Below are 26491 nucleotides of genomic sequence, written 5' to 3'. Positions count from 1 at the left end.
CTTAATTTCATCTCATTTAGTTTGCGACCTCTCGCACAAACTAAACGGGACTTGACCTCTCGCAAGCCATCTTTTGATGAATTGTTACATTGTGACCTCTCGCACAACTTTATTGGACTCGCAAGCCATCTTGTTTCGATCGTCATATTTATATTCCAAACATTATTAAAGATTGCTTAAATTCATCTCATTTAGTTTGCGACCTCTCGCACAAACTAAACGGGGCTTGGACTCTCGCAAGCCGTCTTTTGATGAATTGTTACATTGTGACCTCTCGCACCATTATCGCACTTGACCTCTCGCAAGCCATTTTGTTTCGATCAGCATATTTATATTCCAAACCATTTTCAAGATTACTAAATTCTGTCTTTCGCAAGCCATTTTTAATATTCATATTCGAATTATTATTCAAGACTTCTTAATTTCATCTCCTTTGCATCAAACGGGACTTGACCTCTCGCAAGCCGTCTTTTGATGAATCGTTTCATTGTGTTCTCTTTTTGACCACAACTTATTTGGACTTGACCTCTTGTTTCGTTCGTGATATTCATATTTCAAACTATATTCAACATTTCTAAATCATATTGTTTAGTCCGCACAAACTAAACGGTTTTTTTTACCCTTTTGTTTACAATCCAAATTTTGTGAATTGATCCCACAATACTTGTGCCAAAACTTTACCAGTTCAAGTGAATATTCTGATTTTTTTTTTATTTGGCTTAAAACAATTATCAAATTTGTTTTGGAAAAAGTTCGATGTTTAATAAATCTTTCAATTTATTAATAATCACAATTGCCTCTTAACAAAACCAGTTAAAATAATCATCCTTTTTTTTTACATCTCCTTAATTTTTTTAATTTTTTTCAATTTTCTATAAGTTTAGATCACCGCAACAAATTTCCTCCAACAACTAGATTTCCAAGTAAATGTTACAACTAAGCACGTAATAGTATTATAAATCAGTTTTCTATACGTCGCATCGCTTATATTCCAATACCATTATTCAAAAAATGATTCATGTCTTGTTTTAAATTCAAACCGCCAGGATAGAATCAGGATTTAGCCCGATTAAATAGTTGTTTATTTGTCAACACGTCGAAGTATTTATGGCAACAAAGTATTCAATGCTCTTGTGGCGGTTCATTTTATTTACTAATATGGAACAATGAAATGACAGTTACGAAGTGTCCGAACTTTAATATTTCATTTTTTTTAAACTGTCATCAGATCACTAAACTTTTATATCAGGTTATTTCAGTTTTAATAGTTTCAATGGATTTATCCATTCAAGACGATGAAAAATCTAGACATATGGCACCACTGCTAGTGAGTTACAGCTTAGATACGATATTCACGATTATTTTTGATACGACGCCATTTTAGAACATTTAAATTCAAATCAATATTATCAAGTATACTCACGATATAGGAGCGTAACTGCGCCATTGTAGTAACCGTTCTTCAGTTCAACACACTTTTTCTCAATTTCACTTTATCCTAAAAACCTTTTTTAAACATTTCCAAATCACTACGAAATCTTTCAAAATTTGATATTACCTTTCGCTTTGAAATTCGAATCTAGAATGACAACCACAACATGCTTATCAACAGATCTCAAATTTAAGTTCACTCTTGGTCACTCAAGAACTCATGACTCGTCTCTCAGTAAACACTCTTAAACTGGCATAATCATATATAGTTTTAACTTGACTCATTTTAGCACTGTTCAAAATAACATAGTAAAGTATTGACATCTGAACCGATAAACCGGAGCATTTTACAAAGACATTATCAAGGACTTATCTAACAGTTGTTCTAATAAAAACTAAGTAAATTGAATGGTCAACCAACATGAATACTAATCATCTGGATATATCTACTACAACGATTATATGTTGGAGTTGGAAGAAGGATTTCCCGTCCGCAGAAGAAGAAGCAGGAAATTCCTGGAAGCCTGGAACGGTCCAAACGAGCCCTCAGGGAGACTGACAGGCAGGAGCTTAAGAAAAATGTCCCCGGTCTGTTCATCCGTCTTCTTCTCAGTCATTAGGTTCAGAGATTTTAAGACGTTTTGGGAAACTGGTTTTCGAATGATTTCCTCTCATAATGGCGAAAACAACAAAAATTAGAAAACAAGCTAAAATTTTTGTAACCTCAAAATAATAAATTCAAAATTGTGAAGCTTCGTCTGTTCAAAATTTAAAAAGGTTCGGATAAAAATTTCATCCAAAATCTATGGTTTTCATAAATGCGGGCGTTAAAATCTTACACAGTCCTGCAATTTTTCACGTTATGCCACCAAGCTAATAAATTATTTAAATTGTATTTGAAACAGTGGATCTGATTTGCTTTCCATTTTAAGTATTGAGATCAATCTTGTATTATATCTGATCTTATCGTGACGTTTTTACAGCATGTTTGTGTCGCTCTTGTGTTTCGTAAATTTTCAGTAGTTTTGGTTTATTTTTTTTCATGACATTTGGTGAAACGTTTTCTGATATTTCTTATGTCACATTTCAATATATGAAACTTTATCATGGACTATTTGAAACCTTTAAGCCATTTTGTGTGACTGTTTGGTGATATATTTTAGGTACTTTCTATGTTTTTCGTGTGAAATTTTTATTACTTGTTTATTGCTGCATTCGAAGGGTTTAACTGATTTTTTATGATCTCTTAAAGTTTTCTGCATATTTTCTTTTTAATGAAAATTATTGTATTTCAAACAATTTTTGAGTTATTTTCTAAAGACCTCAAAATATTCAAATGAAATTTGTAAATTGTTCTGAATTTTGTAAATGCTTTATTATTTCTTTCCGCTAAAATTTCGCATTTTGAAATTTGTATTACTTTTAGGTTTTGAAATTTTCGAAAAAGTTTACAGTTAAATTTTAAACAGTAAACATTTATTCCAAACAAAAAAAAACAAAAATGAAAAAAATGAAAAAAAAAATGACAAAAATGACAAAAATGACAAAAATGACAAAAATGACAAAAATGACAAAAATGACAAAAATGACAAAAATGACAAAAATGACAAAAATGACAAAAATGACAAAAATGACAAAAATGACAAAAATGACAAAAATGACAAAAATGACAAAAATGACAAAAATGACAAAAATGACAAAAATGACAAAAATGACAAAAATGACAAAAATGACAAAAATGACAAAAATGACAAAAATGACAAAAATGACAAAAATGACAAAAATGACAAAAATGACAAAAATGACAAAAATGACAAAAATGACAAAAATGACAAAAATGACAAAAATGACAAAAATGACAAAAATGACAAAAATGACAAAAATGACAAAAATGACAAAAATGACAAAAATGACAAAAATGACAAAAATGACAAAAATGACAAAAATGACAAAAATGACAAAAATGACAAAAATGACAAAAATGACAAAAATGACAAAAATGACAAAAATGACAAAAATGACAAAAATGACAAAAATGACAAAAATGACAAAAATGACAAAAATGACAAAAATGACAAAAATGACAAAAAATGACAAAAAATGACAAAAATGACAAAAATGACAAAAATGACAAAAAAGACAAAAATGACAAAAATGACAAAAATGACAAAAATGACAAAAATGACAAAAATGACAAAAATGACAAAAATGACAAAAATGACAAAAATGACAAAAATGACAAAAATGACAAAAATGACAAAAATGACAAAAATGACAAAAATGACAAAAATGACAAAAATGACAAAAATGACAAAAATGACAAAAATGACAAAAATGACAAAAATGACAAAAATGACAAAAATGACAAAAATGACAAAAATGACAAAAATGACAAAAATGACAAAAATGACAAAAATGACAAAAATGACAAAAATGACAAAAATGACAAAAATGACAAAAATGACAAAAATGACAAAAATGACAAAAATGACAAAAATGACAAAAATGACAAAAATGACAAAAATGACAAAAATGACAAAAATGACAAAAATGACAAAAATGACAAATGTGACAAACATGACACAAATGACAAAAATGACACAAATGACAAAAATGACAAAAATGACAAAAATGACAAAAATGACAAAAATGACAAAAATGACAAAAATGACAAAAATGACAAAAATGACAAAAATGACAAAAATGACAAAAATGACAAAAATGACAAAAATGACAAAAATGACAAAAATGACAAAAATGACAAAAATGACAAAAATGACAAAAATGACAAAAATGACAAAAATGACAAAAATGACAAAAATGACAAAAATGACAAAAATGACAAAAATGACAAAAATGACAAAAATGACAAAAATGACAAAAATGACAAAAATGACAAAAATGACAAAAATGACAAAAATGACAAAATGACAAAAATGACAAAAATGACAAAAATGACAAAAATGACAAAAATGACAAAAATGACAAAAATGACAAAAATGACAAAAATGACAAAAATGACAAAAATGACAAAAATGACAAAAATGACAAAAATGACAAAAATGACAAAAATGACAAAAATGACAAAAATGACAAAAATGACAAAAATGACAAAAATGACAAAAATGACAAAAATGACAAAAATGACAAAAATGACAAAAATGACAAAAATGACAAAAATGACAAAAATGACAAAAATGACAAAAATGACAAAAATGACAAAAATGACAAAAATGACAAAAATGACAAAAATGACAAAAATGACAAAAATGACAAAAATGACAAAAATGACAAAAATGACAAAAATGACAAAAATGACAAAAATGACAAAAATGACAAAAATGACAAAAATGACAAAAATGACAAAAATGACAAGAATGACAAAAATGACAAAAATGACAAAAATGACAAAAACGACAAAAATCTCAAAAACCTCAAAATTGACAAAATTCAAAAATGATTTTTTTTTTTGTCATGAAATTTTCATGACAAAAATCACAAAAACGAAAATTTTGGCAATTTTGGTAAATTTGGTGATTTTGATCAATTTGATCAATTTGATAATTTTGTCATTTTTGTCATTTTTGTCATTTTTGTCATTTTTGTCATTTTTGTCATTTTTGTCATTTTTGTCATTTTTGTCATTTTTGTCATTTTTGTCATTTTTGTCATTTTTGTCATTTTTGTCATTTTTGTCATTTTTGTCATTTTTGTCATTTTTGTCATTTTTGTCATTTTTGTCATTTTTGTCATTTTTGTCATTTTTGTCATTTTTGTCATTTTTGTCATTTTTGTCATTTTTGTCATTTTTGTCATTTTTGTCATTTTTGTCATTTTTGTCATTTTTGTCATTTTTGTCATTTTTGTCATTTTTGTCATTTTTGTCATTTTTGTCATTTTTGTCATTTTTGTCATTTTTGTCATTTTTGTCATTTTTGTCATTTTTGTCATTTTTGTCATTTTTGTCATTTTTGTAATTTTTGTCATTTTTGTCATTTTTGTCATTTTTGTCATTTTTGTCATTTTTGTCATTTTTGTCATTTTTGTCATTTTTGTCATTTTTGTCATTTTTGTCATTTTTGTCATTTTTGTCATTTTTGTCATTTTTGTCATTTTTGTCATTTTTGTCATTTTTGTCATTTTTGTCATTTTTGTCGCTTTTTTCATTTTTGTCATTTTTGTCATTTTTATCATTTTTGTCATTTTTGTCATTTTTATCATTTTTGTCATTTTTATCATTTTTGTCCCTTTTGTAATTTTTGTCATTTTTAACATTTTTGTCATTTTTGTCATTTTTGTCATTTTTTGTCATTTTTTGTCATTTTTGTCATTTTTGTCATTTTTGTCATTTTTGTCATTTTTGTCATTTTTGTCATTTTTGTCATTTTTGTCATTTTTGTCATTTTTGTCATTTTTGTCATTTTTGTCATTTTTGTCATTTTTGTCATTTTTGTCATTTTTGTCATTTTTGTCATTTTTGTCATTTTTGTCATTTTTGTCATTTTTGTCATTTTTGTCATTTTTGTCATTTTTGTCATTTTTGTCATTTTTGTCATTTTTGTCATTTTTGTCATTTTTGTCATTTTTGTCATTTTTGTCATTTTTGTCATTTTTGTCATTTTTGTCATTTTTGTCATTTTTGTCATTTTTGTCATTTTTGTCATTTTTGTCATTTTTGTCATTTTTGTCATTTTTGTCATTTTTGTCATTTTTGTCATTTTTGTCATTTTTGTCATTTTTGTCATTTTTGTCATTTTTGTCATTTTTGTCATTTTTGTCATTTTTGTCATTTTTGTCATTTTTGTCATTTTTGTCATTTTTGTCATTTTTGTCATTTTTGTCATTTTTGTCATTTTTGTCATTTTTGTCATTTTTGTCATTTTTGTCATTTTTGTCATTTTTGTCATTTTTGTCATTTTTGTCATTTTTGTCATTTTTGTCATTTTTGTCATTTTTGTCATTTTTGTCATTTTTGTCATTTTTGTCATTTTTGTCATTTTTGTCATTTTTGTCATTTTTGTCATTTTTGTCATTTTTGTCATTTTTGTCATTTTTGTCATTTTTGTCATTTTTGTCATTTTTGTCATTTTTGTCATTTTTGTCATTTTTGTCATTTTTGTCATTTTTGTCATTTTTGTCATTTTTGTCATTTTTGTCATTTTTGTCATTTTTGTCATTTTTGTCATTTTTGTCATTTTTGTCATTTTTGTCATTTTTGTCATTTTTGTCATTTTTGTCATTTTTGTCATTTTTGTCATTTTTGTCATTTTTGTCATTTTTGTCATTTTTGTCATTTTTGTCATTTTTGTCATTTTTGTCATTTTTGTCATTTTTGTCATTTTTGTCATTTTTGTCATTTTTGTCATTTTTGTCATTTTTGTCATTTTTGTCATTTTTGTCATTTTTGTCATTTTTGTCATTTTTGTCATTTTTGTCATTTTTGTCATTTTTGTCATTTTTGTCATTTTTGTCATTTTTGTCATTTTTGTCATTTTTGTCATTTTTGTCATTTTTGTCATTTTTGTCATTTTTGTCATTTTTGTCATTTTTGTCATTTTTGTCATTTTTGTCATTTTGTCATTTTTGTCATTTTTGTCATTTTTGTCATTTTTATCATTTTTGTCATTTTTGTCATTTTTGTCATTTTTGTCATTTTTGTCATTTTTGTCATTTTTGTCATTTTTGTCATTTTTGTCATTTTTGTCATTTTTGTCATTTTTGTCATTTTTGTCATTTTTGTCATTTTTGTCATTTTTGTCATTTTTGTCATTTTTGTCATTTTTGTCATTTTTGTCATTTTTGTCATTTTTGTCATTTTTGTCATTTTTGTAATTTTTGTAATTTTTGTAATTTTTGTCATTTTTGTAATTTTTGTCATTTTTGTCATTTTTGTCATTTTGGTAATTTTTGTCGCTTTTTTCATTTTTGTCATTTTTGTCATTTTTATCATTTTTGTCATTTTTGTCATTTTTATCATTTTTGTCATTTTTGTCATTTTTGTCATTTTTGTCATTTTTGTCATTTTTGTCATTTTTGTCATTTTTGTCATTTTTGTCATTTTTGACATTTTTGTCATTTTTGTCATTTTTGTCATTTTTGTCATTTTTTGTCATTTTTGTCATTTTTGTCATTTTTTGTCATTTTTGTCATTTTTGTCATTTTTGTCATTTTTGTCATTTTTGTCATTTTTGTCATTTTTGTCATTTTTGTCATTTTTGTCATTTTTGTCATTTTTGTCATTTTTGTCATTTTTGTCATTTTTGTCATTTTTGTCATTTTTGTCATTTTTGTCATTTTTGTCATTTTTGTCATTTTTGTCATTTTTGTCATTTTTGTCATTTTTGTCATTTTTGTCATTTTTGTCATTTTTGTCATTTTTGTCATTTTTGTCATTTTTGTCATTTTTGTCATTTTTGTCATTTTTGTCATTTTTGTCATTTTTGTCATTTTTGTCATTTTTGTCATTTTTGTCATTTTTGTCATTTTTGTCATTTTTGTCATTTTTGTCATTTTTGTCATTTTTGTCATTTTTGTCATTTTTGTCATTTTTGTCATTTTTGTCATTTTTGTCATTTTTGTCATTTTTGTCATTTTTGTCATTTTTGTCATTTTTGTCATTTTTGTCATTTTTGTCATTTTTGTCATTTTTGTCATTTTTGTCATTTTTGTCATTTTTGTCATTTTTGTCATTTTTGTCATTTTTGTCATTTTTGTCATTTTTGTCATTTTTGTCATTTTTGTCATTTTTGTCATTTTTGTCATTTTTGTCATTTTTGTCATTTTTTTCATTTTTGTCATTTTTGTCATTTTTGTAATTTTTGTCAATTTTGTCATTTTTGTCATTTTTGTCATTTTTGTCATTTTTGTCATTTTTGTCATTTTTGTCATTTTTGTCATTTTTGTCATTTTTGTCATTTTTGTCATTTTTGTCATTTTTGTCATTTTTGTCATTTTTGTCATTTTTGTCATTTTTGTCATTTTTGTTATTTTTGTCATTTTTGTCTTTTTTGTAATTTTTGTAATTTTTGTAATTTTTGTAATTTTTGTAATTTTTGTAATTTTTGTAATTTTTGTAATTTTTGTAATTTTTGTAATTTTTGTAATTTTTGTAATTTTTGTAATTTTTGTAATTTTTGTAACTTTTGTAATTTTTGTCATTTTTGTAATTTTTGTAATTTTTGTAATTTTTGTAATTTTTGTAATTTTTGGAATTTTTGTTATTTTTTGGAATTTTTGTTATTTTTTGTCATTTTTGTCATTTTTGTCATTTTTGTCATTTTTGTCATTTTTGTCATTTTTGTCATTTTTGTCATTTTTGTCATTTTTGTCATTTTTGTCATTTTTGTCATTTTTGTCATTTTTGTCATTTTTGTCATTTTTGTCATTTTTGTCATTTTTGTCATTTTTGTCATTTTTGTCATTTTTGTCATTTTTGTCATTTTTGTCATTTTTGTCATTTTTGTCATTTTTGTCATTTTTGTCATTTTTGTCATTTTTGTCATTTTTGTCATTTTTGTCATTTTTGTCATTTTTGTCATTTTGGTCATTTTTGTCATTTTTGTCATTTTTGTCATTTTTGTCATTTTTGTCATTTTTGTCATTTTTGTCATTTTTGTCATTTTTGTCATTTTTGTCATTTTTGTCATTTTTGTCATTTTTGTCATTTTTGTCATTTTTGTCATTTTTGTCATTTTTGTCATTTTTGTCATTTTTGTCATTTTTGTCATTTTTGTCATTTTTGTCATTTTTGTCATTTTTGTCATTTTTGTCATTTTTGTCATTTTTGTCATTTTTGTCATTTTTGTCATTTTTGTCATTTTTGTCATTTTTGTCATTTTTGTCATTTTTGTCATTTCTGTCATTTTTGTCATTTTTGTCATTTTTGTCATTTTTGTCATTTTTGTCATTTTTGTCATTTTTGTCATTTTTGTCATTTTTGTCATTTTTGTCATTTTTGTAATTTTTGTAATTTTTGTAATTTTTGTCATTTTTGTAATTTTTGTCATTTTTGTCATTTTTGTCATTTTTGTCATTTTGGTCATTTTTGTCGCTTTTTTCATTTTTGTCATTTTTGTCATTTTTATCATTTTTGTCATTTTTGTCATTTTTATCATTTTTGTCATTTTTGTCATTTTTGTCATTTTTGTCATTTTTGTCATTTTTGTCATTTTTGTCATTTTTGTCATTTTTGTCATTTTTGACATTTTTGTCATTTTTGTCATTTTTGTCATTTTTGTCATTTTTTGTCATTTTTGTCATTTTTGTCATTTTTTGTCATTTTTGTCATTTTTGTCATTTTTGTCATTTTTGTCATTTTTGTCATTTTTGTCATTTTTGTCATTTTTGTCATTTTTGTCATTTTTGTCATTTTTGTCATTTTTGTCATTTTTGTCATTTTTGTCATTTTTGTCATTTTTGTCATTTTTGTCATTTTTGTCATTTTTGTCATTTTTGTCATTTTTGTCATTTTTGTCATTTTTGTCATTTTTGTCATTTTTGTCATTTTTGTCATTTTTGTCATTTTTGTCATTTTTGTCATTTTTGTCATTTTTGTCATTTTTGTCATTTTTGTCATTTTTGTCATTTTTGTCATTTTTGTCATTTTTGTCATTTTTGTCATTTTTGTCATTTTTGTCATTTTTGTCATTTTTGTCATTTTTGTCATTTTTGTCATTTTTGTCATTTTTGTCATTTTTGTCATTTTTGTCATTTTTGTCATTTTTGTCATTTTTGTCATTTTTGTCATTTTTGTCATTTTTGTCATTTTTGTCATTTTTGTCATTTTTGTCATTTTTGTCATTTTTGTCATTTTTGTCATTTTTGTCATTTTTGTCATTTTTGTCATTTTTGTCATTTTTGTCATTTTTGTCATTTTTGTCATTTTTTTCATTTTTGTCATTTTTGTCATTTTTGTAATTTTTGTCAATTTTGTCATTTTTGTCATTTTTGTCATTTTTGTCATTTTTGTCATTTTTGTCATTTTTGTCATTTTTGTCATTTTTGTCATTTTTGTCATTTTTGTCATTTTTGTCATTTTTGTCATTTTTGTCATTTTTGTCATTTTTGTCATTTTTGTCATTTTTGTTATTTTTGTCATTTTTGTCTTTTTTGTAATTTTTGTAATTTTTGTAATTTTTGTAATTTTTGTAATTTTTGTAATTTTTGTAATTTTTGTAATTTTTGTAATTTTTGTAATTTTTGTAATTTTTGTAATTTTTGTAATTTTTGTAATTTTTGTAACTTTTGTAATTTTTGTCATTTTTGTAATTTTTGTAATTTTTGTAATTTTTGTAATTTTTGTAATTTTTGGAATTTTTGTTATTTTTTGGAATTTTTGTTATTTTTTGTCATTTTTGTCATTTTTGTCATTTTTGTCATTTTTGTCATTTTTGTCATTTTTGTCATTTTTGTCATTTTTGTCATTTTTGTCATTTTTGTCATTTTTGTCATTTTTGTCATTTTTGTCATTTTTGTCATTTTTGTCATTTTTGTCATTTTTGTCATTTTTGTCATTTTTGTCATTTTTGTCATTTTTGTCATTTTTGTCATTTTTGTCATTTTTGTCATTTTTGTCATTTTTGTCATTTTTGTCATTTTTGTCATTTTTGTCATTTTTGTCATTTTTGTCATTTTTGTCATTTTTGTCATTTTTGTCATTTTTGTCATTTTTGTCATTTTTGTCATTTTTGTCATTTTTGTCATTTTGGTCATTTTTGTCATTTTTGTCATTTTTGTCATTTTTGTCATTTTTGTCATTTTTGTCATTTTTGTCATTTTTGTCATTTTTGTCATTTTTGTCATTTTTGTCATTTTTGTCATTTTTGTCATTTTTGTCATTTTTGTCATTTTTGTCATTTTTGTCATTTTTGTCATTTTTGTCATTTTTGTCATTTTTGTCATTTTTGTCATTTTTGTCATTTTTGTCATTTTTGTCATTTTTGTCATTTTTGTCATTTTTGTCATTTTTGTCATTTTTGTCATTTTTGTCATTTCTGTCATTTTTGTCATTTTTGTCATTTTTGTCATTTTTGTCATTTTTGTCATTTTTGTCATTTTTGTCATTTTTGTCATTTTTGTCATTTTTGTCATTTTTGTCATTTTTGTCATTTTTGTCATTTTTGTCATTTTTGTCATTTTTGTCATTTTTGTCATTTTTGTCATTTTTGTCATTTTTGTCGTTTTTGTGATTTGCCTTTTTTTACAAAATCCTTAATTTCTTAGTGTTGATTTTTTCGGCTTTTTTTGTTTCATTTTATATTTATTAATTTTTTTGTTTGTGACATTTTAATTTGTTGCTCATTATTTGCTTCCTAATTTTCGAAATGTTCTCTTATTCTCTTGAATATTTTCATTGTTTACACTTTTCATAAGTTTTGGAAATATTTGTAATATATTTTTCGAATTTTGACAGATTATCTTTTTATTGTATTTTTGTCATTTTTTAGGCACAGGCTGTAAATTTGCAGCAAACCTTTGAAAAATCTTTTTTAAGGAGATGGATCGTAGCAAGCTTATGAAAACACATCAAACCTAGTCAATAATCGATAAATTTTCTTTTATTGATTGATGCATTTAAGATGCAGGGCCTACTCGGTAAGAAGTGATACTTTGGAAACCTAGTTCAATACATCTGCAGCCGAATTCCGGTACTTGAAGAAAATCACGAAAAATCTCTTCTAGAAAAGAAATTCTAAAATTGTCGTTCTCTTCATAAAAATGTCTTTTCTTCTTGGCTGATTCCGAAAAAGTAAAGAGAAAGAAAAAAAAAAAACAAATGTAAGAGAAGAAAAAAGTATAGTTCACCTATTCACCGCTAGACGTCTTTGACGTTTGTTGTCGATGAGACTTTTCAAAATGACTTATTGTTGGCACCGTCTTTCTCCCATGTTAGTTTGTTGCCCGATATTGAGCATGGTAATTTGATAAAAATTATATTTTTAGTACTGAAAACTATTTATAACAGCAATATTAAATATTGCTAGATAAAATACTTCAAATCTTGCTCGCAACCGTGCATGCAAATAAATATAAAAAAAACATATCGTTGAGTGTTGAAGGTATAATTGGACATTTTGAAAATGAAGATAGAAAGTTACGTGTTTGTAAACAATCAAATCTTTCGGAGGGCTCAAAATAGTTACATGTGTACAGTCAAGAGCTGCAATCACTCCGGGGATATTAAATAGCTGGAAGAACTTTTGCTTAATAAGAGCTAGTTCTGCATCTTTTGTTGGAAAAAACGACAAATTTCTCCCAGCATTCTTCAAAATACGATGACATGTCGGTTGTGAAACTACCAGTAGGTTGTCTTGTCCATTATTTTCAAGTTTTAATAGGTATTAACGTTTGATTCAATAAAATCCTCACTGAAAAGAAATGTCTTTTCAAATTTCCGAAGCAAAAATGCCGAAGAAATTAAAAATCTCGTTTTCTATTTCAAACGTCAAAAAATGTCTTCTTTGAATTGACCGGAATGTCAATCTAAGAAAATTTTGCAACGAAAAAAATACGAAGAAATTGAAAATAGTATTTTCTTTTTTTAACGTCAAAAAATGTCTTCTTTAAATTCACCGGAATTGCAAGATAAGAAAATTTTAAAAATGTCTTCAATAATTTCTTTTCTTTCACGACATTTTTTGCCCGGAATTCGGTTTACAATTTCAATTGGCTTAAGGCTAGACACGACACAATGTTGTAAATGGACAGGACAGCAGGAATAAGAAAAAAAACTTACTGCTCCACATCGTTGGTGTAGTTGCTCCGGATCGCTGCATAGGTTGCGACGAACAGAACCGGAAGTATCCAACCGATGGTGACAAACCATCGCATCGCAATGGCATCCTTGATGAAGACCTACGATTGGGAATAACAGAACGATACAAAACGAAAACGGACGAATAAATGTCGGGCATTTGGTAGCAAAGAAACATCAACTATATTGAATGAATGACTGAACGAATGTAAGTGACAAAAGAATTGACAGAATATAAAACCCACCCTCCCCTGTTTATCATTGAACAAAGCAGAAGGATAGACACAATTTATCCTGCAGTTTTTTTTTCTTGATGCATTTTATCTCAAATGCTGCTGAAATAAACTGCCAATCATATTTAAATAAATTGTTCATTTGGGTGATTCCCTTCTTGGGAAAAAAATAATAAACAATGATGTAATAAACCATTATTTCTTCACAATTTCATGTTTTAGACAATAATTGAAATTTCTTGTTCGTGTACATCTTAGCTCATTCCTTCCATCCTTGGTGTTGTTAAAATATCATTCATCGTCATCGCTGTGAGCTCACGGGAGGCAAATTGATTGACAGTCTTCGTACTTCCAGCAGCATATTTTTCTTCTCCACAGTACAGCCCAGCCAAGCCAAGCCATAGGTTTACATGGGAAAATGCTAATTTTATCGTGGTTTTGACGAATCAGGCTCATTTGCCGGAGATCGGTTCGAAGAAATTTTCTCCAGCATTTCAGGGGAATGTTTGAAACGACAACAGAAACTGTTAACTTTAACTGGCTTTCGAAGAATTTTAAGAGAAACGAACACATTTTTTAGAGCAGTGAGCTCTACTTTAAAGAATTTAAAATCGAATTATATTATGAGTTCCAAATTTGTTGACTAGAAACTATCACAAATTCTTTAATCAGTTATCGTCTGTTTTCGAATACTTTAGAGTTTTAATTAAAAAATCATTTTCTGGCAAATTTTACTAAAAGAGGAAAATTTCCATTCGTCTTCGCCATATTCCATTTCAATTTGCTTAGAAATCAGAATATCTTGAAGGTCAAGTTGAATTTAAAGTTTAATACTGCTGTTTAAAAAACTTGTATTTTCCTAATTATATTTTGTTTGATCTTATCCCCCTAATATCGCTTTTTTCCGTATAGCTGATCACAAAACTGAGAACTGGTAATTGTTCAGTCCGAATAAGAATCGGTTGTCAATCAAGGAAGATTTTCTACACAGTTCCACAGCCATCAATCAACCAGTACATCGTCTCTTTCTGTGTATCTTTTTCACAGGGCGAATTTGTCGATATTAGTACCGGAAAATAGCGTTTGTCGTGCGCCCTTCTCAAAAATCGATTCTGTTCTCCAATGGGTTAAGGTTAGGGCAGAGGCCTCTTGCTAAAGTGGTGTTCGTGTAGAACTCTCAATATATCCTAATAGGGCGAATTTTAAATTTTACACAGCGTTTCACATTGATACTCTAGAATCTTTCACACCATCTCGGCCGATTTTAGGCTTTACAATCTGTAAAAACGTTGATAACTTAAGATTAACATTTAACACCCAGTACCGAAATGGGGATCGAACCCATGCCATCAGTGGACTAGCGATTACCGTTATACCACGCTGCCCGCTCGGCCACAGAGATGTACACACATATTTAGGACCACGAAAAAATCAACGTAAGGAAACACCGAAGTTCGGCATTCTATGTTTAAGAATTTACTGAACCAAACTGTATAATAGACCGTTGCAAATTTATAAAATTATATTTTTTATTTTAAAATGGTTATCAATGTATTCACGAATAGCTTCTTCTCAAGTATTTATTAGGCAAAAAAATGAAAAACAGCTTTATTTGAAGCCTATTTGAAATTCCTGGAAGATTTAATATGCAAAAAAATCTTCTTCCATACAATTTTCCATATAAAATTCAAGAATCAAATAATTCATCTCAAATTTTACACTGATGCTTGGTGACTCAAAAGGCAGAAGTAGGCGTTGATAAATTCGTAACGCACGTGTTTTTTTCCTGCCATCGTGAAATTTGTTAAAAATTTTAATTATTTCATGCGAAAATTCAATATAAGCTTCGAAAACATAGCATATTCACAGTTGAAGATAATCTAAAGTTTTGGAAAAATTAACGGCTCCGAAGAAAATGTGATAAAAATGATTCAAATCAGTACTTGGTTATTGTTTGCTATAGTGTGGAGAAGAAGAATTACAAGTAATTGGTAAGTTTTCAAACTTGATCTAAAAACCAGGATTGCGGGAAAATAAAATGTTCCCTCACGGTGTATCTGTTTAAAGTGGTGTAAAGTGCTGTCAATCATTGAGATTTCAATCGGAAAATTCTATCATCATATTATCGGAAGTGGCTTCCATTTGTTGTGCATATTGTGCTGGAAATTGCTGCTGTGATATTGGGGTTCTAAAGTGATGTGCTTCTGTAAAAATAGTTTTTGGGAAACAAAATATAAAGTACGGTTGATGAAAAGTGATTTAATGTTGTGTTTGCCCGCGTTTGTTTATCGGTTGCCAACGGGAGCTCATGGCATGCTGGGATTTTTTTCGGCGATCATTTTTTGTTGCTCTATTTATTCATGTTTTTTGTTCTTTTTAATTTTCAAGAGCGATTAAAGGCGCTTTATCCTTGGCCGACGAATAGAAATAATGGAACACAGAATTCTAAAACAGTAGAGTATATAAAGGATTAAAAAGACTGACTATAAAGGATTGAAATTATTAGTATTTAAATAATACACACTGATTCTATGTCTTGTTTTACGATTTCTGGGTACAAAATAACTCATTTCCAGCCGCTGAAAGAAGGATGATACTCCCACTATCATCAAGAAGCACTTTTTAGCGTGCTTCCAACACATGGCCCTTCGTTTTGTTATTCTTCGGGATTCATACTTAAGTTCTGGCTGTGGAAGTACGATTAGTGATTAGTGATTAGCATGGCCGTAGGAACGGGGGGGGGGGGGGGGTTTGGGGGTTAAACCTCCCCCATGAAGGTCCAAAAATGCCAAGAGAAGTTTTTTGTCTGAACATTATATTTGAAATTTCTTATCATTTTTTTGATGAACAACTTAAATGATTAATGAGTAACATTAGTGTAATAATCTCGACTCCAAAACCACAAAATCTCATTCCAGGACCACAATTCTACATCAGTTTTTCAAAAAATTTCTCACTTGTTGATATGTAGTAATTCAGTCCCAAATATTGAATCCCAATGAAGTTAGACTAAGCTTACCAGATTGTCCGGATTCTGACCAGAATTTCTCACTCAATTTGCAAAATCAAACGAAAATTAAAATTATGTATCTTGCGTCCAAATAATTTGTTTTAAACAAATTTTGCCAAAACAAACATAAACGATTTTTTTGAAAATATGATTCTGAAACGACTGGTGTGTTTCTATTAAACAAAAACAGTTTTCCACGTATTTTTTTTTATTTCAATGGAATAATTCTGTAATTCGCATTCATATTGGCCAGATTTTTGGGACAATTCTGAAACAATATGTCCTCATTTCGCAAGGGTTTGAAATAAAATTGCCTGGATTTTCCCAGACCAGATGCATGCGGAAAAATATTTAGTAAGCTATTGTTCTTGATTTTCAGTTTGCATCATCTTTGTTAAAGAATCCTGCTTCGAACCTTGGTGATGCATTTCAATCTAAAATATGATGAATTTTTAAGATTCGAAACTCATAATTTCGGAATATGAAAAGAAAATATAATAAATTTCAAAACATTTTTTAGATTTGGATCTGAATTTTTTTTTCCTTAATTTTTATGCAAAGTCGAAACATAAGAAAGTTCAGATTTGAAAAATGTGAAACAATTTCATCATTCAAAATGTTGTTTAAATTTACAAGTTCAATTACGAATAAATAATTGAAAAAAAAATCATTGTGAAAACCATAAATTTAGAATCAAATGAAAGATTTCTGGTTAAGAGTTCTGATACAAATTTCGCCTTTTGGTTTCAAATTCTTAGGATTTCTTATCTGGAATTTCGATTAAGGATTTGATTTTGGGTTCAAAATGCAGAATTCAGACTAGGAAATAAATCCCAGGTTTGTACCCAGATTTAGCTCAAATTTAAGTTTTTTATCAATATCAAAATATCAATGTATAAATTACATTAAGTACCTATTCAAACTGGAGGAGATCGCAGTTTCATAACTTTGAATCTTGGTTTAAAAATAATAAAAATTCAATCAAAGTTAGTTAGGAAACACAAACCGGATGAAAATCACACATAAAAAATAAGATGTAGATTCATTTCAAAGAATGTGTATTTTCAAAAATCTAGATTTAAATTTTCACAAGATCACAGGATGATAATTATGAAATATAAAAAAAATTAATGATGATTTTTGAACTTGTTTTTTATTCTTAGGTAAAATTTCAGCTGGTAATTTTATTTAACACAAGCTGACCCGGTGTGCTTTGCTACACCTTTCAAAATCAAATGATATTTTCAGAAATTATAAAAAAATTATTGTTTTTTTTTTGGGATTATTTTAAATTAAATTATGACATTATTAATAAGCAACCACTATAAAATGAGAGCTGCAGCTGGAGTTTCAAAATGCAACACAAAGATTACCATAAATTATATTCTGAATCTTGATCTATAAATTTGTTTTAAAGATCTGATAATTTTCATCTGTTTTCTTAAGATTCGCCCTAAAAAAGAAGGGTCCCAAATTAATCGTTCGCAAACAATCTAACTTATAAAATATGGTTGTTTTTGCTTGATATGCTCTGGATTTATGCAAAAAAACTGATTAGAGAGCCCCTCCCTGTCCTTCTCTTGACCCACTGCTGAATGGAGTTCGTGATCTTTAATAATCATACCCATTTTTTTTTTTTTCGTTCCCAAAAATCCTCTCATATCAAATATAGTTCCATTGGTTGATAAGTTTTTAAGCTTTACAACAAAATTTATATGGAGCCTCCCCCTTTCTTCCCCTCTCAACACTGTAAAGCATAAGGGTCTATAACAATCGTTGAAACATATCTCGTAACCAAGTACCTTTCCATGCCATATTTGTTTCCATTTGTTGGCTTCGTAAGCATTAATTGAGAACATATGCTAACAAAACTGTATTGGGCTAGCCTCCCTCCTCCCATGTACCTTCTCACTGAAAGGAGGATGATATGTCAAATAATCATAGAGTCATACCCAAATGATTTTCCATGTTAAGTTTTGTTCATTTCCCGGATTTCGTAAAATAAAGGTTAAATGTAAGCTTCATTCTTTCCTTCCTATATTCCCAATTCCGTTCTCTCCTTTCAATTGAGGGGTGATAACTTAATATTTATAAAAGTATTTTTCGTACTCAAATACTTTTTGATGCCAAATTTGGTTTCATTTGCTCGATTAATTCTCGAGTTATGCAAAAAAATGGAAACCCCCCTTTCTCCCTTTATATTTTCCGTTAAAAAGATGGAGCTTCAATTTATAATAGAAACATTTCTTGTATCCAAATACACTCACATGTCAAATACGGTTCAATTTGCTCGATCAGCTCTCCAGTTATACTAAAATTGTAAGGGAGACCTTTCCTCCCCCTTTTCATCACCCTCTTTGAAGGATTGAGGGATACGAAATATTCATAGAAGCATTTCTCGAACCCAAATATCGTTCCGTGCCAAATTTGGTTCCATTTGCTGTTGTAGTTCTTGAGTTATGCAATAAAAATGGTATGAAACTTCCCTCCCTCTTTCCTTTCTCCCCGCTGGAAGAAGGAAGGGGTCTTAAACAATCATTAGAACATCTCACGTTCCTAAATACCCGCCCATGCCAAGTTTGGTTCCATTTGTTTAATTACTTTTTTAGTTATGTTAAAAAAATTAAAAGAGGCCCCCCCCCTTTATAACTCCCTACTGGAAACAGAGAGGGGTCTCAAATAATCATTGAAATATTTTTCGTATCCAAATACCCTCCCATGCCAAATTTGGTTCCATTTGTTTTATTAGTTTTTGAACTATGTAAAAAAACATGAAAGAGGCCCCTCTTCTCTTCTACTGGAAAGAGGGAGGGATCTCAAATGATCATATAAATATTTTTTGTATCCAAATACCCTCCCATGCCAAATTTGGTTCCATTTGCTTTATTAGTTTTTGAACTATGTAAAAAAATATGAAAGAGGCCCCTCCCCCTTTCTACTGGAAAGAGGGAGGGGTCTCAAATAATCATTGAAATATTTTTTGTGTCCAAATACCTTCCCATGCCAAATTTGGATCCAATATCTTGATTAGTTTTCGAGTTATATGAAAAATTGTTAGGTAGCCCCCCTCCCCCCTTTCTATCACGCCACTTAAAGGAGGGAGGGGTACCAAATATTCATAGAAATATTCCTCGTTCCCGAATACCACCCCATGCCAAATTGGATACCATTTGCTTGATTGGTTCTCGAGTTATGCAAAAAATTGTCTTTTGTTTGGGAGGCCCCTCCCCCCCTTCATGAGAGAGGGAGGGGTCTCAGACCACAATAGGAACCTTCCCCTGCCTCCAATACCCCCACCATCCAAGTTTCACGTGAATCGGTTCAGTAGGTTCCGAGTCTATAGGGAACAGACAGACAGACAGACAGACAGACAGACAGAAATTCATTTTTATATATATAGACTAGCTGACCCGGTGTGCTTTGCTACACCTTTCAAAATCAAATGATATTTTCAAAAATTATTCAAATTTTTATTGTTTTGTTGGCATTATCTTAAATCAAATTATAACATAATTTTTAAACAACCGCTATAAAATGAGAGCTGCAGCTGGAGTTTCGAATTGCAACAAAAAGATAACTTAAACAAATATTCTAAATCTTGCTCTATAAATTTGTGTTAAAGATCTGATAATTTGAATCTGTCTGGAGGGTCTCCAATTAATCGTACGCAAACAGTCTAACTTGTAAAAAACGGTTGCTTAGATTTTTCTTGATATGTTCTGGATTTATGCTGAAAAACTGATAAGGGAGCCCCTCCCCTGTCCTTACCTTCACCCCTTGCTGAATGGAGGTCGTGATTTTTAATAGTCATACCTATTTTTTTCGTTCCCAAAAATCCTCTTATATCAAATATAGTTCCATTGGTTGATAAGTTTTTAAGCTTTACAACAAAATTTATATGGAGCCTCCTCCTTTATTCCCCTCTCTACACGGTAAAGCGTAATGATCTATAACAATCGTAGAAACATATCTCGTAACCAAATACCTTTCCATGCCATATTTGTTTCCATTTGTTGGCTTCGTTAGCATAAATTGAGAACTTATGCTAACACTATTGTATTGGGCTCACCTCCCTCCTCCTATGTAACTACTCACTGAAAGGAGGATGGTGGGCCAAATAATCATAGATACATACCAAAATGATTTTCCATGTTAAGTTTTGTGCATTTCTCGGATTTTGTAAAAAAAAAGTTAAATGTAAGCCTCCTCTTCCCTTCCTATATTCCCAATTCTATCATCCTATTTCTCGAAAGGAATTGTTTCACACCGAAAAAAGTATTTTTCGTACTCAAATACTTTTTGATGCAAAATTTGGTTTCATTTGCTCGATAAATTCTCGAGCTATGCAAAAAAAAATATATGGAAGCTCCCCTTTCCCTCTTTATATCTTTCCGCTGAAAAAAGGTGGGGCTTCAATTTATGATAGAAACATTTCTCGTATCCAAATACCCTCATATGCCAAATATGGTTCAATTTGCTCAATCAACTCTCCAGTTATGCTGAAAATTGTAAGAGAGACATTTCCTCCCCCTTTTCAACCACCTCTTTGAAAGAGTGAGAGAAAATATTCATAGAAGCATTTCGCGTACCCAAATATCGTTCCATGCCAAATTTGATTCCATTTGCTGTTGTAGTCTTTGAGTTATGCTGTAAAAATTGTATGAAATTCCTCTCCCTCTCAAACAATCATTAAAACATGGCACGTTCCCAAATACCAGCCCATGCCAAATTTGGTTCCATTTGCTTTATTAGTTTTTGAGTTATGTCAAAAAAATATGAAAAAGGCCCCCTCCCCCTTTCTACTGGAAATACGGAGGGGTCTTAAATAATCATTGAAATAGTTTTCGTATCCAAATTCCTTCCCGTGCCAAATTTGGTTCCAATATCTTGATTAGTTTTCGAGTTATATGAAAAATTGTAAGGTAGCCCCCCTCCCCCCTTCCTGTCACCCCACTGAGAGGAGGGAGGGGTACATAATATTCATAGAAATATTCCTCGAACCCAAATACCACCCCATGCCAATTTTGATTCCGTTTGCTTGATTAGTGCTCGAGTTATGCAAAAAATTGTCTAATGTTTGAGAGGCCCCTCCCTCCCTTATTGAGAGAGGGAGGGGTCTCAAACCATAATAGGAACCTTCCCCTGCCTCCAATACCCCCACCCGCCAAGTTTCACGCAAACCGGTTCAGTAGTTTCCGAGTCTATAGGGAACAGACAGACAGAAATTCATTTTTATATATATAGATAGATTATTTACATATATTGCAGATTCTTCAATCTTCGAAATCAATGGTTTTAAATTAAATCTTTATTTCTAATCGAGTTTACAAAAGTAAAAAATAAACCTTATTTTAACAGTTAACCTATTTTTTTACTTTTATTGCTGAATATCTGATACATTCTCACCCATGCTTAAAATTGTTATTCTTGTGGTTCAAAAGAATTGTCTCCCTCATGTAATGAGTAAAAAAGTTTTTTTTTCTTAATGGAGCGTTCAAAATCCTTTTTTTTTCTTTCGATTATGATAGTAGTTCTTACATCATTGCGCTATTCGCGACTTTCCTCAACAATGCAGTTGGCACACCAATCACTTATCTGGAACAACTGTGTACGATGTTTACTCTTTGGCTCAAACTCACTGACATCAGCTCAGAAGGCAACTGATTTACCAACTGAGCTAAATCACAAGTACCTATATTTTTTAAAGCTTCATGAAAAAATGGCATCTCCTAGGACTTATTCTAAAAATTAAATAACTTTTCATGAAAAATAACTTTAACTTGAGTCACTCACAACATATACTATTTTCACGTGTGTATGCAATGTTCAAGCAAAAATGTTATAGGAAAAAAATTGTTATCAAACACCCCCCCCCCCCCCCCCCCCCCCTGGAGGCGATTCTTCCTACGGCCCTGGTGATTAGTGATGCTTGATGACTCAAAAGGCATCGATTTGGTAGTACACCACAGATATCTTTATTTGGCCCGCAACGTGTAAGAGACTCAAAATGCAACCTTTCATGTATGAATTAGAAATTTTTGATCAAGCCAATTTCCTTAATATCAATGTTTTAGTTCTATTTAAAAATATGTGCATTTGTGTGGGTTCTAAAATCTCGATAATGAGTTCAAAGTTCCTTGCATTGCGTGTGTGCAATGACTGAGTGAGAGCCTGCACAGTAGACTGAGTCGATTTGGGGTCATTTTTTAATTTCTCAAACCCTGGGGTCTTAAATGTTTTGTTTTGGTCCAAAACTCATCCATGATTTTTTGTAGAATTTTTAAGTTACGTTTACATGAGTAAATTTGAACTTTTAGGTTTGTATGGGAAAATTGAATATTTTGTACTGAAAAATCAACATCATTTTTGTTTCGTCTGTGGAACCGAACCAGCTGATGAAGAAGTCATGCAATACTTCGCTAGGCACCCTACAGTGATGTCAATTGAATTTATCGTTTATCAATGCGAAAAGATATATCCCCATTCAACACCTAATAACTTTTTTGTCTAATGAAATACGAAGTTACGGTCTTCGACAAAGTTGTTCAGCGTAAAATTTCCTCAGGGAATTTGATAAATTGGCACAAAAACCATCAGCTGGTTCGGTTCCACAGAAGAAACAAAAATGATGTTGATTTTTCAGTACAAAATATTAAATTTTCCCATACAAACCTAAAAGTTCAAATTTACTCATGCAAACGTAACTCGAAAATTCTACAAAAAATCATGGATGAGTTTTGGACCGAAACGAAGCTTTTTAGACCCCAGGGTTTGAGAAATTCAAAAATGACCCCAAATCGACTCAGTCTACTGCACAGCCCACATATTTCCTTCGCAGAAAGGAAAATTCATTTCCATCTATCACCACAATCCATAACCATTCTTGCCGTCGTCGATTGTAGGCGGAAATCTAAACTCGGCTAGTGGCCTCTCCCATCCGGCTTTTGGCTTGGCTCCGTACTTGGGTTTGGTGGCTGGCTGGCACATCTAAATTTCGTTATCAAGAAGTTGCAACAGGTGACAAACGACGACACGGTAGGTTAACCAGCAGAGCTGAGCCTTGCGACGACGACGACGACTTTCCGGTTTTCAATGTCGACCCAAGTAGGTATGTTGGCGGATATCTGTCGTCCGTCAGTTTGTCCGTGTGTATATGTTGTGGTGTGCAGCTGATAAGGAAGTGACCTCTTTTTTTTCATCAAATAACCAAACCACCCACAGTGCTGAAATAATGGTGCAGGGAAAAATTTGCCTGTGTATACATTTTATAGCAAAAAAACCACATCCGGTCAGCTTGGGGATTTTTTCTTCTATAAATTGTATTTAGTTTAACAGTCAGCTGCAATATTTATCGGAAATCCTCAATCGGTGAAATTATATTTCCCGGCAATTAGTTTAAAATTCTTATCGCCTTATCGTTCCTACTTAACATGGGATAGTATCCAAAGCGCAGTAAAGGCAAACGGTATTAGTTAGTCATCACCATAGGAATACTTACAATTACCAGCACCAGATGTAGGTGGAGCCCTTCGCAAAACATCCAGAAATAGTTGACCAGCATCAGGTAATGGAGCAGGATGTGCAATCCAATGCACCAGTCCTGCAAGAAGAAACCGAAGAGCACAAGAACAAGAAGAGAACGTATTGTAAACAGAGTATCGGCTAATTGGAAAGTTTTGCATGCACACAATCAATCGACAACAGCAAAATTGTTTGGAAATGGTTAGGTTGAAGGTATAATACAAGATAGACTAAATGCTGCTTCCTCGATTCGCTCGGAATCGCTTAAGTCGCATCCATCGTTCGATCGATCTGTGTTGATGAGGGTAAGCCCTTGCAAACATTATAATTTCCCTGAGTGGTTAAATGATATTAAGTCTGGCAAGGCTGCTCAGCCTGTTTAGTTAAGGGAATTGCAATGTATTAAGATCGTTGTTTTCTCTTCTTAAATGCTTTTGATGTAACTGTTGTTATATAAGGCCCTCCTACCCCTTTTTTTGTTATTCATGTTGTTCTGTAGGTTTGAATTATTTTGCCAACCAATTCTGCGGGCATTCTTGTCATGTACCAAATTTTTAAATTATACAAATTCCTTAAAAAATGGATCAATTTCTGCTGTCAATAGTATCCCCCTGAGTTAAGGAACTGAAAATTACGTTTCCAGACATTCATACCTGTCGTATTTTGCCTTCAATAAACCGCATAACACAGGTTCTATGTTGTCGACTCACTTTCAGTACGTTCACTCTATTACTCAGGTACACGCTAACTTTTGGCTACCCCTTAAAGGCGTAAAATTGACCCGTTATTGAGAACCTTCGTGATCTGTCAAATAACGGGTCAATATATCGGATCAAAATTACCCTTTATTTTGAAAAGCTTGAGTCCAGCCATTAAGGGTAGTCTTGGAACTTTTTGAGCTTTTGAATTTAATTTGCTCTGGTGAAAATTTACCTCTGCAAGGGGAACTGAACTGGATGAGGAGGATTCGGTAAGTTTTTTTTTCAACGAATTTGTTCTCAATCATTAAATAATAATAAATATAAAAATGTTTTCCAACAGATTGTCCCGGAGCCAGTTCAAGGAAAACTACGGAAACTATGTGGGAGCTGCGGACATGTGGAAGATTAAAAGTCTCTTCCAATCTTTGGCTGGTTGTAAGGTGAGTTCATTTAAAACAATTAAATTAATAGTAAAACCAAATAATATAAAATTCATATGAATTTCAGAATTCGATTCCGTCGTCACGATGAAGGTCCAACTTTGTGTGTCCCCACAAGCAGCCAAATTTGGACAATGAAAAATACGCAAAAGATTTTTTAAAATTTACTTAATTGGAAAATAAATAATTTTATCATCTAATTGTATATTTTGTTTTGATTTTCTCGCACGAAACATGATTGGCTCTGTCACTTGAAACTGCTCACATCCCTCAATCGAGCTCTTTCCAAATAAGGGGTAGTTTTGACCCGCTACAAGCGTTATCATGCTGAGTACCCTTTAAAGGGTAAAGGGACTTAATCCCGAAAAAGGAGTTCTCCCAGTCTTATTGAATAACGGGTCAAAAGTATTCGTTAAGGGGTAGCCAAAAGTTAGCGTGTACCAAGCAAGGTTGCCGAAAAAAATTCTGTGTTTTTAAGAAAAAAAATTCTGACTTTCTGTGATTTTACCCAAAAATTCTGTGATGGTGTTCTGTGATGCTATTTCCTTTGATTTCATTGAAATGTCATGATAAATTTTGTCTTTTTTACATTAAAGTTGAGTAAAATCAATTAAAATTACCAATCTTATCAAACTTTACTGAATGACAAAGTAAAAATCTAAATTTTGTATTGGCCAAAAAAAATATAATTTTGGAAATCCTTTCAAAACTCAAAAATTCTGTGAAATCTGTGAATTTTTTTAAATTCTGTGTTCTGTGACACAGATTCTGTGATGAAAATTTGCTCAAAATTCTGTAATATTATAGATTTTTCTGTGATATCGGCAACCTTGGTACCAAGTTGCCTTACACGCTCATTCAGGATACCACATCCTCCCCTTGCAACGATTGGTTTTGAGCTTAACTATTTGTTTATTCCACGATATTCCGGATGATTTATTATCATAACATTAACTTTTGTGAAAATGGCTTGTCTGATGAATGTCTCCTAATATTAATCAGTATGGTATAACTCGAATCCTTAAACCTATAAACCATCCAAAGTCTCATCTGTGGCATTTCCAATTACTTATTTTTTTACTGATCGAAAACACAAATCTTATTAGCAGCTGAACGGGACATTCCTATACTTCTTGAATCTCTAACATTCATTGAATTACTTAGCGAACTTCAATAATATTTATTATCCTGCAGTCCTCCCTTTGCTAAAAACGAAAACAAGATTCGCTTTGAAGATTTTTCCCTATGATGGGTTTATGTAATCGGTGTCCAACAATCTCATGCATCATTTTAACTAAGCTTTTTCAATTCAATTTAAAGATCATGTATCCTCGAGAAATGATAAACAGATTTAACTATTTTAGTTGTCATGCAAATGTTCAGACCGTTTTACGATATTCTAG

The 26491-nt window shown here is 30.1% G+C and overlaps 1 protein-coding gene across 1 annotated transcript in view; it reads right to left on the bottom strand.

Annotated features, from left to right (window-relative positions):
• The window catches only part of LOC129751117 (calcitonin gene-related peptide type 1 receptor), a 157631-nt gene that overhangs the window by 7126 nt on the left and 124014 nt on the right, over positions 1 to 26491 (bottom strand). Inside the window, exons 7-8 of the mRNA XM_055746425.1 lie at positions 23925 to 24026; positions 13166 to 13284 (exon numbers count right to left, since the gene is read on the bottom strand). Coding sequence (XP_055602400.1) covers positions 13166 to 13284; positions 23925 to 24026 — 221 coding nt within the window. The remainder of the gene's footprint in view (positions 1 to 13165; positions 13285 to 23924; positions 24027 to 26491) is intronic.

The sequence above is a fragment of the Uranotaenia lowii genome, chromosome 3, assembly GCF_029784155.1.
Source record: "Uranotaenia lowii strain MFRU-FL chromosome 3, ASM2978415v1, whole genome shotgun sequence".
Taxonomy (NCBI): domain Eukaryota; kingdom Metazoa; phylum Arthropoda; class Insecta; order Diptera; family Culicidae; genus Uranotaenia; species Uranotaenia lowii.
This window is presented reverse-complemented; position numbering and strand designations above follow the sequence as displayed.